At 45.5% G+C, this 14,174-nt stretch overlaps 1 protein-coding gene across 1 annotated transcript in view; it reads left to right on the top strand.

Moving 5' to 3' along the window:
* Positions 1-14,174, top strand: part of MMP17 (matrix metallopeptidase 17) — a 49,817-nt gene that overhangs the window by 17,862 nt on the left and 17,781 nt on the right. The window contains exons 2-3 of the mRNA XM_085075345.1: positions 10,509-10,641; positions 12,166-12,292. Of these exons, the coding sequence (XP_084931471.1) occupies positions 10,509-10,641; positions 12,166-12,292 (260 nt within the window). The remainder of the gene's footprint in view (positions 1-10,508; positions 10,642-12,165; positions 12,293-14,174) is intronic.

Here is a 14,174-nt window from a genome sequence, read left to right as displayed (position 1 = left end):
GGTGCTCTTCAAGGGAACATTCAAAGCCATAGAAATATTATTTATTATCTGCAGCCTGCATAAGTTGTTGCCTCTGACCAAGTGGCTGCTGTGGCTGGTGCCATCAGTCACAACAGGCACCTCTGAGGCTTCTTGCAGCTTGTGATTGGAGCCAGGAACGAGAACTAATAAGGGACATGGTTGTTCACAGGTGATTCTCAGCTAAGCCTGCTTCCCCCCTGCCAAGCATCAGTTTTGGGGGACTGCACTGGATGAGAGCTTCTCTGAAGACCTCTGGCTTCAATCCAAGAGCCTGGAGATGATCTTGAGCACCCTCCAAAATGCGTGTGCCTGACTAAGTGTCCTCAATGCAGCCTGCAGGGTCAGTGGCTTCCATTTCCCTCTTGTCCCAAGCTGCCCAAAGCACAGCGGGGTCTCAGGCAAAACAAAATACTTTCCAAATGTGCCAATTGCTGATAATATTTCAGCCAGGGACACTTGCAGGCATGTTTGTGTTTGGATCCAGCTGCCCAAACTGGTGTGAAATATTCCGAAACTGGCGGGACCTTCTGGGAATACTTCCAGAGCCACTCCAAGATGAGTCCTGGGCAGACAGAAGTTCTTATTACTGCAGGTGGGAGGTGGGGTTTAGATCTTTTTCTTCTGAACTACCTGTGTAGGACTTAAACAACAGTCCTCTCATCCTTCCATCCAGAGAGTGCCCACATCCCAGGGACAGGTAGTGTGGGAACAGCAGCCAGAAGGGATGGAGATGTGGGAAACTGTCCCAGGATACACCCTGGAAGCAGGTGGGAGGGAGTGAACCATGGCTGTGAGTAGTGGCTGAGGGTCCCAGCATTCAGAGAGACTTGCATAGCTGCAGGGATTCCCAGGTCATTGGTGAGGAGAGGGGCTGGGACCCATGTCTTTGACTCTCACTCTCGTGCAGGAGTGGCTGTTGCTGTCTGCCCAGCTGTGGTGGTCTGGTATGTACACAACTGGTGCTGCATAATTCGGCATGACTTGTAATACCTAAAGAAATAACACCCTTTACAGATGGGCAGAGTTATTATTCCTAAAATTAGCATTTGAGGTGAGCGAAGTGCTGCTAAAAGCAAGTTCTGTGTTGAACGGTTCAGCTCATTTGCCAAAGTCAGGCACTGTATAATTTGAATCCCTCTGGGGAGGAGTGTAATCTGAGGATTTATTTGGCGTCATCTCTGTTCTGGTTGTTTTCTGCAAAGCTGCTTTGGTCCTGGGTTATGATTAACACCAATTCTCACTGAAAGCAGAGTAATCCAGTAGCCACAGGAAAATGCTCTGGACTGGTCATAACAGGTTAAATTATTCTTTTCAGTTAGTTTGTTTTAATAATTAAAGGGGGTTTTTTGGGGTCATGTTTTGCAAATTGTTCCATACGCTGTGGTGATACAGGGCTTTTTTTTCTATCTATGGGTAATTCCTTCCAGCTCATGCAGTCTGTGGGGTGCTCCTGAAGTACTTCTGCAGAGTTTCTGGTGTTTTCACCTGAGGGCTGGTCACCTGAGAATTGTGATATGATTGCTTCCTCTGGTTTAACAGCCTTGCTTGTGAAGCCAGAAGACTCTCTTTTTTTCTGTTCACCAGTTGCCCACAGCATCAATAATTGTTTGAGACACTTGTACGGCTAATAGAAAGAACCTATCAACAAGAAAAGCTCATTGTAATACCACTGCTTTAAAGAGACTGGAGAAAGCAACAAGGCCAGCCAGAAAGTAAATATTTTGTTCCTATAGTCACATAGATCTGGGGACAGGAGACATAAGTAGAGCTTAATTCTCTCGCAAATGGATGTTCTATTTCACACCCCGGCACAACTTCTGATTTATGGATTTCTTAACATCACAATATTTTCATTGCTAAAAACTAAATGGGAAGGTGCAGCTAAGTCCTGATCTGAAAGCCTCTGTGGTAAATACAAGGACTGCAGCTGCTGTTAGCCGTCCTTGGAACAGTCCTAGCACCGAGCGTGGTAATAACAGAATTTGAATTCCCAGTTTGCATAGGACTGGAGAATTTCTACAGTCTGTTCAAAGGGATATTGAGCCATGCTGCAAGCGTATTTAAACAGGCAGCCTGTGTCCTGAGGTTATCTTGAAATAGGCTACCAAGTCTAGCTAGCTGGTGGGAAGTGTGATGCTATGAGGGAATGGAAGGAAGGAAGGAAGGAAGGAAGGAAGGAAGGAAGGAAGGAAGGCAGGCACTGATCTGTGAACTAATGATGGAAAGAAAGATGTGCAGCTGAGCTGATTCATCAAGGCAAAATGTTGGCTGCTGCAAATGGGGAACCAGTTAAGCCGTGCTGGAGGTTCAGCTCTAAAGGCTGGGATAAAGGCTGAGAGTTCTAAACAAGGACGTGAACAGGCCACGGCAATTTCTGGTGTTCCTGCTCATACTGCAAGGAGGCAGGTCTGGAGTCCATCCTGGAGAAGACACTGTCCTAACAAAGGATCTGGTAAATGGAGTTAGCAAGGATTTGTTTTGATGTATAGCGGTCTGTTCAGATCGCTGCCAGATGTGCTTTGTTTAATGACTGAAAGCAAAGGAATAGGAGCTCATCACTGTGAGACGAGGAGAGAATATTAACTGCATTGTCCTATCAGTGTGGTACTGACTTTCCCTATATACCATGAGCCATGTGCTGTTCAGGTCTGATGAGATGGGCACGCTCATTAAACTCATTAAGCAAAATCAGGACCTCTCATGTCACCCCTTAGGAGATCCTCCCTGAGTATTCTTTTTTTGGTAAAGCACAATTTGTACTTCTTTTAAAAAAACTCATCATTGTTTTGCTCATCTTGGTCTCAATCCAGCAGGAATGTAGGAGTGTTTGGAAGTTCTCTGCACAGTCTGTGTGGGTGATGTCAATAGTCCTATGTCAACCCTACTTGGGAGGCGTGGAGATTTCAAGTAGAAGTCCAAACATCTGTGTGCTGACAGAGCCTCCCCACCTCATGCAAGGCAGGTGTCCTCACTGCAGTGATTGAGAGGGCTCAGGGAGCCCCTTGATGCTGTAATTCCCTTGGACATGGGCCACAGCAGCTGTCCTCCCTGCTGTATGGATGGGACAGGGTGGAGGAGCATGGGGAGAGGAAGGTCAATGCATGTTCTGTTCCCTCAGTCCATCTCCAGCAGATGTTTCCTGAGGAGCACTGTCCGGCTGGCTCTGCTCACAGCAGCCCTCAGGCAGCTTTGGACTCTGATGATCCTTGTAAAAAATTCTCCATGAAACCACAGGTAGTACTGTCCTGTGCCCAGAAGACCCCAAATTTACAAAGTCTCGGTTTTCACATTTCTTCATAGAGAGAGGATTTAATTTCATGGATGCGGCAATCGCTCACTGTGATTTATTGTGCCATGTCAAGTAGGGAAAGCTCTTCCCTGGCTACGTGTGGATTGCGGGTGGGTACGTGGGGAGAGGAGTTCTGGGCTTACAAATGTTGTCAGCACTGTGTCAGGTGACTTTATTTTAGCCCTGTCACAGCAGATCTGAGGTTAGATTTGATCCTGTCATACCTGTTCAGAGCACAACAGTGGGTGATGGTGGTAGAGAAGGGGGGATGACAGGGGCAATGGTTTCCCATATCTGGGCACATGCACAGAAGGAGCCAGCATCCAGTGCTGCCTGTCCTGGGGTTTTGTGTGAGCTGTGAACATCACAGATCATCTGCAGCCACTTCAAGAGTGGTGACTGGTGGGTCTTGTGGATTCCTGTTGCTCCATCTCCTACACTGGAGTTGAGTTTTCCTCTACTCTGTTTAGCCACTGTTCATCCAACCTGGATTCATCAGTCAAGACCATATTCATGGTTCATCCTGTGTAAATGGAGCTAGAGCAAGCCTGTGAATTAACCCAACAGCTACTACACTGACTGATGAAAAGCCAGGCACAGCATGGGTAGCAGCAGCACAGATGCTCTACAGTGGGTTTGAAAGCACGTCCAAGCTCTGATACTATGGTATTTATGAGCCATATGTTGCAATGGTAGTTGCTTATTGTGCTTCTCAAACGAATAGAGCACTGAGGTTGCTTAGCTCTTTTCCAGTGATGTTACTGGCCTCTGGGCCCACCAGAGAACTAGAACTCACTGCGGTTTTATTTCTCACGCAAGTTCTGGCATTTTCGTTTGTAGTGAGTGGTTCTGAGGGTACTCACGGAGAACCAAGGTCCCAAGGTTGCTGTTCAGCACAGGATCTGTTTGCAGGCATGTGTCACTGAGACATGGCACTACCAGGTAAGAGCCTCATGTGCCTGCCACAAGCAGCCTCCAACTGCACCTGCACAGTGTAGCAGGGCTATTTTCATAAACCCAGCCATGAGTTACAAGGTTTAGAGCTATTTCTGCAGCAAGATAAAAGGATGCTAATTCAGTTATTTACCTAACTTCCCATCACAGTTCAACAGACCATTATACACTAGGTATTTCTTCTTTTCCTTCCCAGATAACTCAATGTTGAGAAAGAATGCTTCATCATGACAGGCAGCATAGTGCAAAACTAGGACTGATTTAAAAACAAAAAACTATTACTGTTGAAATGGCTTTTTGATGTTCATGTGGAATTTCAATTACGCACAGATTTTTTTTTTGGCATTGTTCATTGACTTCAAGTGGAAATTTTTAGGATGCACTGGAAAACGTCCAGTGATTGAAGGACTCCCTATTAAATCTCCACCAAGAAAAACACACATTTATGTTGAAAATGCAGAATAAACTGTATCTTGTTTATATGTTTTGTCACTTTTTGGTACTCTGAAAAGGAATCTAAGCCATCTGTAGTAAACACTGTGCTGCACTGCACTGCTCTGCCGCCTTCTATGGGTAGGAATTGGTTCTTTGATCTTCAGTTCAAAGGGGTTGATAAGGCTGTTTCTGTGGTCTGCAGAGAATTTCCTTTTGCTTTTACAACATCTCTTGATTTCATCTGTGTTTCTGGGAAGGCTCTGAGTATCCGTCCAACCAAAAAGATGCTTACACCTTCTGTAACATCTCTTGCACAGTGGATGCAGCTTCTCTCTAAATCACCACAGCTCTCTTCTGTTCCCACTTTGCCTGGCGAAAGACATCCTGCCCCCAACACCCCGGAGAGTGGTAAGGTGAGCAAAGCTGTTCAAATGAGCATTTGAGGTTACATGCTAGACCTGGCCATGTCTGACAGGACCCACAGGCAGCCAAGTTTGCATCCAGTTCCTGGCTGTTCTACTAATGGAATATTTAAAGCAAAGGGTAGGGAGAGGAAGTCATTAGCAGCTGCATTAACTTCCACCCTGGATTCTGTGAACAACGTTTGCTCAAATTAAAGAGCTGTTTGGATTCAAGCAACTCCTCTGATGGTAGCTAATGAAACTGGTCCCGGCAGTTCAGCAGTGCCATCAGCCAAAACCCTGGTTATAATCCAAACTGCAGTGTTTTCTCCTAGTGAATTAATCAGCTGATTGCGTGCATGCGATAGCTCATTAGAGAGGTGCGTGGCAACCTTTGGAAGGGAAGTGCTGGCTCTGTGGGGCCCAGAGGCCGTTCCAGTGCAGGAACATGCTCCTCTGAGTATTGCAGCACCATATGTGTTGCTCTAATTAACGGGTGTTGTTCCTGGGGTCTTTTGATCTCAGGAAAATGACTGTAAAAATTGTAATACTATAAATCTTCGATAACTTAGAAGAAAAGCTCAAACAGCCCAAAGCAATTTCCTTTAATCTAGCTTGTGGTGTTGGTGATGTTTTAAAAAAATTTAAATTATTTTAAAAGCTTCCACCCTATTTAATGGTAGCTGCACAGATAAAGCAAAGTGTAATTTGGAAATTAGTTCCGGATGTTTGAGTTGTAGCTTTATTTTAGTAATCTGGGTCACTAATTTTGTTGAATAGTATGTCTGGGTTTTCCTCCCCCTGTGTGTGAAGCATGGCTGCACCCAGGGTATAACGGGACTTCTGGCAGGAAAGGGAGCTTTCAAAATCCTCTCGCCCCTGCGTAACCCTACCAAAACAAAGCCTGTTTCTGTGCGGTTAGCCAGCATAGAAGGCAGGAGCTGTGGTGTGGAGAAGAGTGGTGGGATGGTTTGTGCTCCTGCTGCAGCCCAGGGCACGGGGCATGGTGGGGAAGGAGCAGGGTGCCCCTGCCAGAAAGCTAAGGGTCAAGTTCAGGTCAGGGTAAGTGTTTAACCTCCCAGCCATGACTGGACCCTTTTTAAATTAATGAAACTGACTCACCACTTGTTTAATGAGAAAAGGTGCGGTTTGGTAAAGCTTTCCAAAGAATTTAAATAAAAGGGATCTTTTAAATGGAAAACAACTTTCTTCTCCTCAAGCCTCAGACTGCCCCGAAGATTTGGAAACTGGGACATACTAGATCTTCTTGGTGCATGTTGCACATACAGATTGTTTCTGGAGGTGTGTTAATCACTGGCTGCAAAGAGGTGTCTGGAGCAATGTTGGTGGCCATGACATGGACCGGGGAGAGGAGCCCATGGGTATCACCACCGACATCCTCAGGCAGAGCACTGGGGGTCCCGCTTGTACCCATGCCAGCAGTGTCCTCAATTTCACCCCAGTTTCTTCTTTCAGCTTTAATGGGATGGGGATGAAACCAGTCTGGGATAGCGGTGCAAAGATCAAGGTCAGATCCGCAAATCTGCCAGGGACTGTAGTAAAGCTCTGCTCTTCTCTCGGCTTGGCAACTGGCTGGGTACGCTGAGGATAATAGCCTCTATTCCAGAGCAAAGGGGATGTTACAACCTCTGCGGGATTAAGGCTGGTTTTTCTTCTCTGTTTATGCAACACAAAGAGAAAAAGAAAAACAACCTGATCTTTTGGAACCTAAGGTTTAGAAAGATGATCATTTTAATAGGACAAGAGCAAGCAGAAGTGTGGAGCCAGCTTGAGTAGAATTTTCTGCTTATCCTGATTTCTGTTTTGCTGTTTATCCTGTTTATCCTCTCCTTGTTATAATGAACTAGTTTGTCTTCCTATAAATGCAACCTACCACTCTGAAGAAAAATCATCAGGAAGAAAACTTGCTGACTGAGTCTTTCTTTTGCCTGTGTTAGTTGAATAAGCCCATCATCTTATATAATATTAATATTTGTAAAAGCAGACCTACAGAGCTCATAAATCTTCCATAAAAGAGGGGCAATATCTAAGTCTATTTTAAAATTAAGCAGGTAAGTATGTTCTAGGACAAAAGGGTATTGATACAAAGGAAGTGGAGAGATGAAAGAAATGAAATTGCCATTTTAATCTAAAATTGTCTCTGCATAAGTAATACCAGAGTGCTCACTAATGCTGGAGCCAGTGCTTTGCTCTGGGTGATCGTTTGACCCTGGAAAGCTCCAGTCCCTGACTGCTCCCCAATATTCCATTCAAGTGACTTAAGGAGCAAAAAAGTTGAAAACTGAAGCAGAGCTTGTTTGCAGAGGGGAGGACTGCATTCTTAAATGTTTGTGCTTCTCCAAATGAAAAAAATAAAAGTGAAAAAAATCTGTAGTTTTGGATTCCATTAAACGTTTTTTCTGAGGCAAGAAACAGGCTTTTCCCCATTATGGATGGTAGCCCAGATGAGAAAAAAAAATGCAGTTTATTTTTAGCCAACCAGGTGACACATGGTGCAAGTCCCACCATCCAGAGTGGGGCAAGGGGGCCCTCCAGCCCCCCAAAGGGACAGCGTTTGGTCTGCAAACATCCCAGCTGTGGTTTGTAGGCAATGTGTGTGCTGCTGCACCATGCTGAGCAGCACTACGGCTCTTGCTGGCAGCTGTGTTTATCTGGTGGAGAGGAGGGGCAGTGGGTGTGTGGTTTTGGACTTTTCTGCCAGGCATGCAGTTCTTTCTTTTTGCTTTTTTATTCCTTTTTTTTTTCCCTGGACCTGAGCCAATGGGGAGCCTTTCATTCTGTATTGCTCAGTGGTGGAGCTGGATCAGAACATTCATTGTGGATTTGGCTCCCAGACCCATCTTTGCTGGTAATGTTTCCCCACAAAAATTGAGTTGGGATCATGTGAACCTCAGACCAAGGTACATACCCTGGGGCATGGCATGAGTCATGGAGTGCAGCCACACTTGTACCCAGCTCCTCTCAGAGCTGGAAGATAGTCAGACATCGGCTTAATCTGACTTTTTTGAGGAAGCAATTTTTTTACTTTTGAAATAGTTGTTGAAGCTGAATCTTCTCATGGGATTAGGTCGATTCATTTAGCATATCAGACTTTTAAGGAAAGGTTTTTATCGTGCCAGCTCAGGCAAGAAATACGTTCACAGAATTTTAGCATTCTGCTGAAATCTCAATTTCATTTAAACATTTTAAGCTAATGAGAGTTGGCAAAAAAAGTGCTTTTTTATTAAATAAGGTGGAAATAAGAAAGGCGTGTGTTGATGTTATCTCAATGGAAAATGTTTTCATATTCTTATTTATGGAAGTACATAAGTTTAGCTTTTGTCATTATTAAGGGCAGGAAAATATCTGAGAAACTGTCAGGGGGCATGCAGACAATTCCTGCTGTTCTTTCTCATCTCCAAGCCAGCTATGGTTTCCCTCATGAAATTTTTTACTACAGCAAAGGTGAAATGTTAAAGTTCAATGTTATGAATCAGCTTTGCTTTCAAGGAGAGAGGAAACCAGCCAGAACCCGTACATTGGAAAAGAGCTGAATGAGAGCAATACCACACAGGTCAATAAAACTAAGGAGGATCTGAGTAAAGCAGGATAAACTTGATGGTCTAGATGAAAAATCATATGCAGGGAAATAGGTGCTTGCAAGGTAAATGAGGTGAAGGATTTGTGAAATCTGTCCACTCATTCCATCTTTTATGTAGAGAGCCCCCTATTTGCTTTGGGGTGTTCATTTGTGTTTGTGCTTTCTCTGTCTCTTGGGGTTAAGAAGGAAAGAAGACCTGCATGACTTTTGTTGGGTATCCCTCTGCTGTCGCTTTCCCAAGCCTTTTGCTGCTGCCTCCACCGCCAGGAGACTCCAAGGACAGCCGAGTTGTCTCTGTCTCTGGTGTGGCAGTGTCTCCACTGTCATTACAGGATAAATAACACTGTCTCCCTGACCAGGGAAGAAACCAAATTAAACTCCACCATCCTCAGCAATTGATGGGACAGCTGCCGACCTCCATGTCACGGCCGATTTCTCACAAAGAGTCAAAGATGAATTGTATCTCTAATTTCTGTCACAAATGGTTTGGCTATGCAAAGGGACAAATTTGAGAGGGAGAGGATAGTGCTGGGCCCGGCCTTAAGCCTGATAGCAAGAAAGGGCTGTGACAATGCTCACATTTTCCCAGTAAGGTGATGGCTAATGGAGTTGCATTAAGCAACAACAAATGGCCATATAAGCTGTTTCCCGAGCACACCATCCCACTGAAATAAGGCAGCTGAAGGGAGGGTGGGAATGAATTGCTGGTGAGAAACCCAGCACAGCAGACCGTGCTTCCCAATGGAGAGTCACATCAAGCATGGGGAGATCTGTCATAAAGCTCTGTAAGTGTGAATCTATTTAGTCGGATTTTCCAGAGAGGGGCTAGGGGCGCTGTGTCATTTGGGGTGGTGGCTGCAGGTGACACTAAATGATGAGACATTCAGAATGTCGCAATAAGCAGGTAGTGGCTTCTGGCACTAATCTGACTACCATAGATTTGTGGTGTATTGACTGCAGTAGAAGGCTGGATCAATATCAGTCTTCAAGAGGCTCAACAGATCAATGTTTGATACAGATAAAGAAAATAGAGGGCAGGTGTTTATGGCATTCCCTGCATGAGATATTTTTAGTCCTTGCTCATCCTTCTGCTGAGGGAAGGGAGGGAGAGAGAAGGAAGGTAAGAAAGGATTAAAAAGATAATTCACGAGACATTTAAAAAGCAGTTGTAAGAAGGAGATTTATAGCATTTTTTCCCGTCAATTTTAGCCTGAAGAGAGAAAGAGAAAAATCTTCATAAAAATATATTTTCCTTTGAGAGATGAATTCCTATCACATGGGCAGTTTGGGTTTAATGAGACGCCTGTGGCAAGGGGACCACTGGCACATGTCTGTGCTTGCCTAGGCTTTGGGAAAGAGGGATGTCCAGTGGTTCCACAGGTCCCTGCTGCTTTCTGGTGGTAGAGAGACTCACACCAGGCTCTAAATGCTTTAGGGCAACTGGCAGTGAGATGATTAAACCAGGGAGTGTGGAAATGCTGGAGAGGGGGGGCTCAGTTTTGTGTCAATGCTGAGGTCATCTGCCTCAGGTCTTGGATGACTGTGTGGCTCAGAGGAGGCTCAGAGACTTCACGGTCGAGTTTATTTCCAAACAAAATCCTGGTGTCATGAAGGTCAAGGTAAAAAAGCCACCCCCATAGAATCCTTGAAGTTGGAAAAAACCCTTGAGATCATAAAGTCCAACCATTAAGGTTATGCCCTCAAACCATCAGGGTGCATTGAAGGGAGAGGACCTTCAGAGCATCTTTCCCTGTGTCTCTGTTTTCTTCCTTTCCTTTTCTCATTTTCCCTTCACCTTGTTTCACAGGACTGGCTGACAAAATTTGGGTATCTGCCTCCTCCGGACCCTGTCACAGGGCAGCTGCAGACGCAGGAAGAGCTCACCAAAGCCATCACTGCCATGCAGAGGTTCGGGGGGCTTGAGGCCACAGGAGTCCTAGGTCAGTGGCTCATGACCCCACCTCTCCTCAGTGCAGAGGGAGGCAGGGATGGCTCCTTGCAGGTCTGTGCGGGAGAAGAGACTTGGTACTGTGTTCTGGAGCAGCATCTGGAAAAGCTCCATGAAATGTTCACATGGGTGGAGCAGACAGCCCAGTTTGCAGCTGTAAGAGTAATTGCATGGCTCAGGTGCTCTGTTGCCTTGTGTTTTCAAGAACCTGAGGCAAGCACTTATTTCAACAGACCCACAGACTCTTGGGGTTCTCAGTGTGCTTAAAATAGCTCTCGGTGCATTCCAGGTAAAAAAAAAACCAACAAAAAAAAGTAAAAAATACATGTGGAGAAAGGGAGCAAGTTTTGCCGTTCAAAGCCTTACCTGCAGCATCAAATTGAATTGAACAAAAATCCTGATTAAGCCTCCCAATTTGTATATGTAGGTATTTTGAGTTCTTTGCTGCTGAGGCACAGGCAGGCGAGAGAGAAGGATGATGTTGTATGACCCCGACTTTGTTTGCTCCTTCCTACAGTGCATAGAGCCAGGAGGCCCTTTGAGGCTCTCCTGGGATCGCAGAGCCACGAGTGCCCCAGTGTGGCTGGGGTCATTCCTCTCAATGCCTTCATTGAGAGAACGAGAAAGCCAGCATTATTGCGGCCTGCAGAAGGGCACCTCCCTGCTCTGCTCCCCTCCATGACCCTCCCGCCTCGGGGCCAGCGTGCTTCCGCTGCTCAGAACACAATGAAGGAGAAGAAGCTAATTAGCAGGCAGGTCCTCATCCATCCCAGCACCCCAGCATCCCTCTGCTGGTCCCCCGGAGCAGCAGCTGCATCCCAGCACTGGAACTTCCTTTTTCTGCTCTTAATTGAGCACGTGCAATTATTTCTGTTCCACTGCATCACAAGCTGCAGGAGACCCAGGAACAGGGGTGGCCTTTCAAACTGCATTTTTGGAGGGGATGTTGGAAACGGACTGAGGGGGAGAGATTGGTGCCCTGGGCAGGTCATAGATGTGGGTTTGTTCATGAAAACAGACTTTTAAGAGGCAAAGTCAGCAGGGAAAGGAGTGAATGGAACTTTTCTGTGTTTCAGCTGTTGAGAATGGACATTTCAAGCTTTCATTAATTTTTAAAAATAAATAAGAAGGAATGTGGACATTCTTCAAATGAGCTCATAGCTGAACAGAGATGGAGTTTATTTACATGTGAATGTTTCTCCTTGCCAGAGGAATACTGGGAAATCCATCAAGAGAGAACAAAACAGAATTTTTTTTTTTAAATCTTTTAAAATATAGTCAAATCTGGCCACAGGTGGCCAGTCGGAATTGCTGCCCGGTGATGGGAGCCGTACTGGGACATAGAGGGCTCAGTGTTCTGTAGGTGTCACCACAACTGGGCATGGCGCTGGTGCCACCCCCCAGTGGACTTCTACTCTTCTGGTTTATTTTTACCACTTCACTTCTGATCTCTTTATCCCCCTGTGATTTCTTAACCCACCGTTCCCATGATTTCTTGTTTTTTCTCTAACCCTAGATGAAGCCACCCTGGAGCTGATGAAGACCCCTCGCTGCTCTCTGCCTGACCTCACCATTGCACAGACCAGGAGGAAGCGATTTGCCCAGGCTGTCACCAAATGGAGCAAAAGGAACTTGTCCTGGAGGTAGGAATTCGTCTATCCCTGCTGAAATCTTGCAGCAAAGGACCAGTTCCACAGAGACCTTTGTTAAATATGGCTTTGAGATGAGTTTCAGCGTGATCATTAAAACATGTCTCTCTGTGCTTCCCAATCCCCATAGACTATTTATTTGAACTCTTCTCCTGACAGTCTCGGAAGTGACTTCTTGGACCTACTCAGCAACGGCTGGGAATGGTGCAGATTTGGCTGATGGATTAGCTGGGAGCTTTTTGCTGGGTTGCAACAGTTGTTAGAGCATCTTTTTTCTTGAGTTCATTAGGACTCCCTGCATTCGCAAGCAGCTGCCAAGGCTGAAGTTTCCTCTCTTGCCCCACCTATGTACAAAGGTTAGGAGCATCTTCTAGGTAATAAGAAGTCACTTCTTTTCTCCTAATTCTTACCACAGAGGAGTGCCTCGGTATCAGGGGGTGACATGTGTGCGTCCCTCTGCACCTGTGACACACAGAAGTTCAGGGCCAGCTCTCAGAATTACGCTGCAGGTCAGGGTTGGCAAGCAAACTGATCCCTGTCCCACCGAGATTCGTGCCTCTTGGGACTCATTTTTCTTCCCTCAAATACTGTGTTCTGCAGTGATTGTTCCTCTAAGAATAGTGTGCAGCGTGAGATGCTTGCACTGTCCTGAAAACACATGTGGAGCTTATGGAAAGCTCTCCTTATTAATAATAACTTTCTCTTTGATCCTAGACGTAGCCCCTAGAGAGAGTCCTCTTCCCACTGCAATAACAAATCTCAGCTTGGCTGTTGCTGTCAACACATGTTGAAACTATGGCCTTAGCAGAGGTTTGGTCTGTGTTCCAGCAGATTCCTTTGAGACTTTATTTTGAGAAAAGATAAATATAATTCAGCTTCAGTATGAAACAATTTTGGTTCACGAACAGCCTCATGTCATGAAGCCACCTGTGTTTAAGAACTCATCCTGTCTCTATGTTGCCCAGATTTGATGAGGAAAGAGGAACAAACTTTGCATTTTAGAAAGGAGAAAATCTTTTGGGGGAAAAAAAGAAAACTTGCCCCTGTGTTCTGGGAGCTTCCAGAGCCAGTGCAGGGGCATGGCTTGTGCATAGCCTGACTTCAACAGCTCCTGACAAACCTGAGTGGCGTCCCATGGCAGGGCAGGTGTGGTGGCTGGGCGGCACGGTCAGGGCACCGGCACTGCAGCTACCACCGGGACTTTGGATGTGCTGGCACAGTATCCTGAATTCCAGGCTGGAGAGAAGCGTGGAGGTGAAATGGAGTCTGGATGTTCTGGTGGATGCAGCCCTGGGATATCCCCCACCTGCCACGCCCTTGGAAACTGTGATGCTGCAGCAAGGATTGCCATAAAAAAGGGTTAAAGTCTGAGACAATATTATATGTAAGGCATAAAAAGAAATCCATCTCCTGACAAAGTAATTTCTACTTTTTATTCTTTGATCCTTTTTGAGATCTTGGCTTTTTTTCAAGAAAGGGTTGTATTTTACGAGTGTAGGTCGTATAAGCCAGCAGAAGGCTATAGCATTACAGAAACCCCAATGTAGTATTTACATCCAGCACTTGAGAGTAAACTGGCTTTTTGGAAACTACCATGAAAATCGGCCCATAGATACATAAAGTTTTACTCGCTTACCTGCTACACATTGATTAAAGATTTTAAAAGAGGAAAACGAAACTAAGTGCTACTCTGACGTGGATTTAAAAGTTGAAGGAAAACCTGAACAATTGCAAGGCTGAAATAAACAGGTAAGCAAAGCTGTAGGATTGAGAAGACTGTGTTTGGCAAACAAAATTTTATAGGTGTACAGATGATTCAGGTTTCTTCTTTTTACCCTTAAGTACAACCAGCCTGTGGGACTGGAAGGCTCAGGGA

Source organism: Lichenostomus cassidix, chromosome 15 (assembly GCF_008360975.1).
Source record: "Lichenostomus cassidix isolate B80296 chromosome 15, HeHo_3.0, whole genome shotgun sequence".
Lineage (NCBI taxonomy): Eukaryota > Metazoa > Chordata > Aves > Passeriformes > Meliphagidae > Lichenostomus > Lichenostomus cassidix.
The sequence above is the reverse complement of the archived record's forward strand: the minus strand, read 5'-3'. Positions and strand labels throughout refer to the sequence as shown.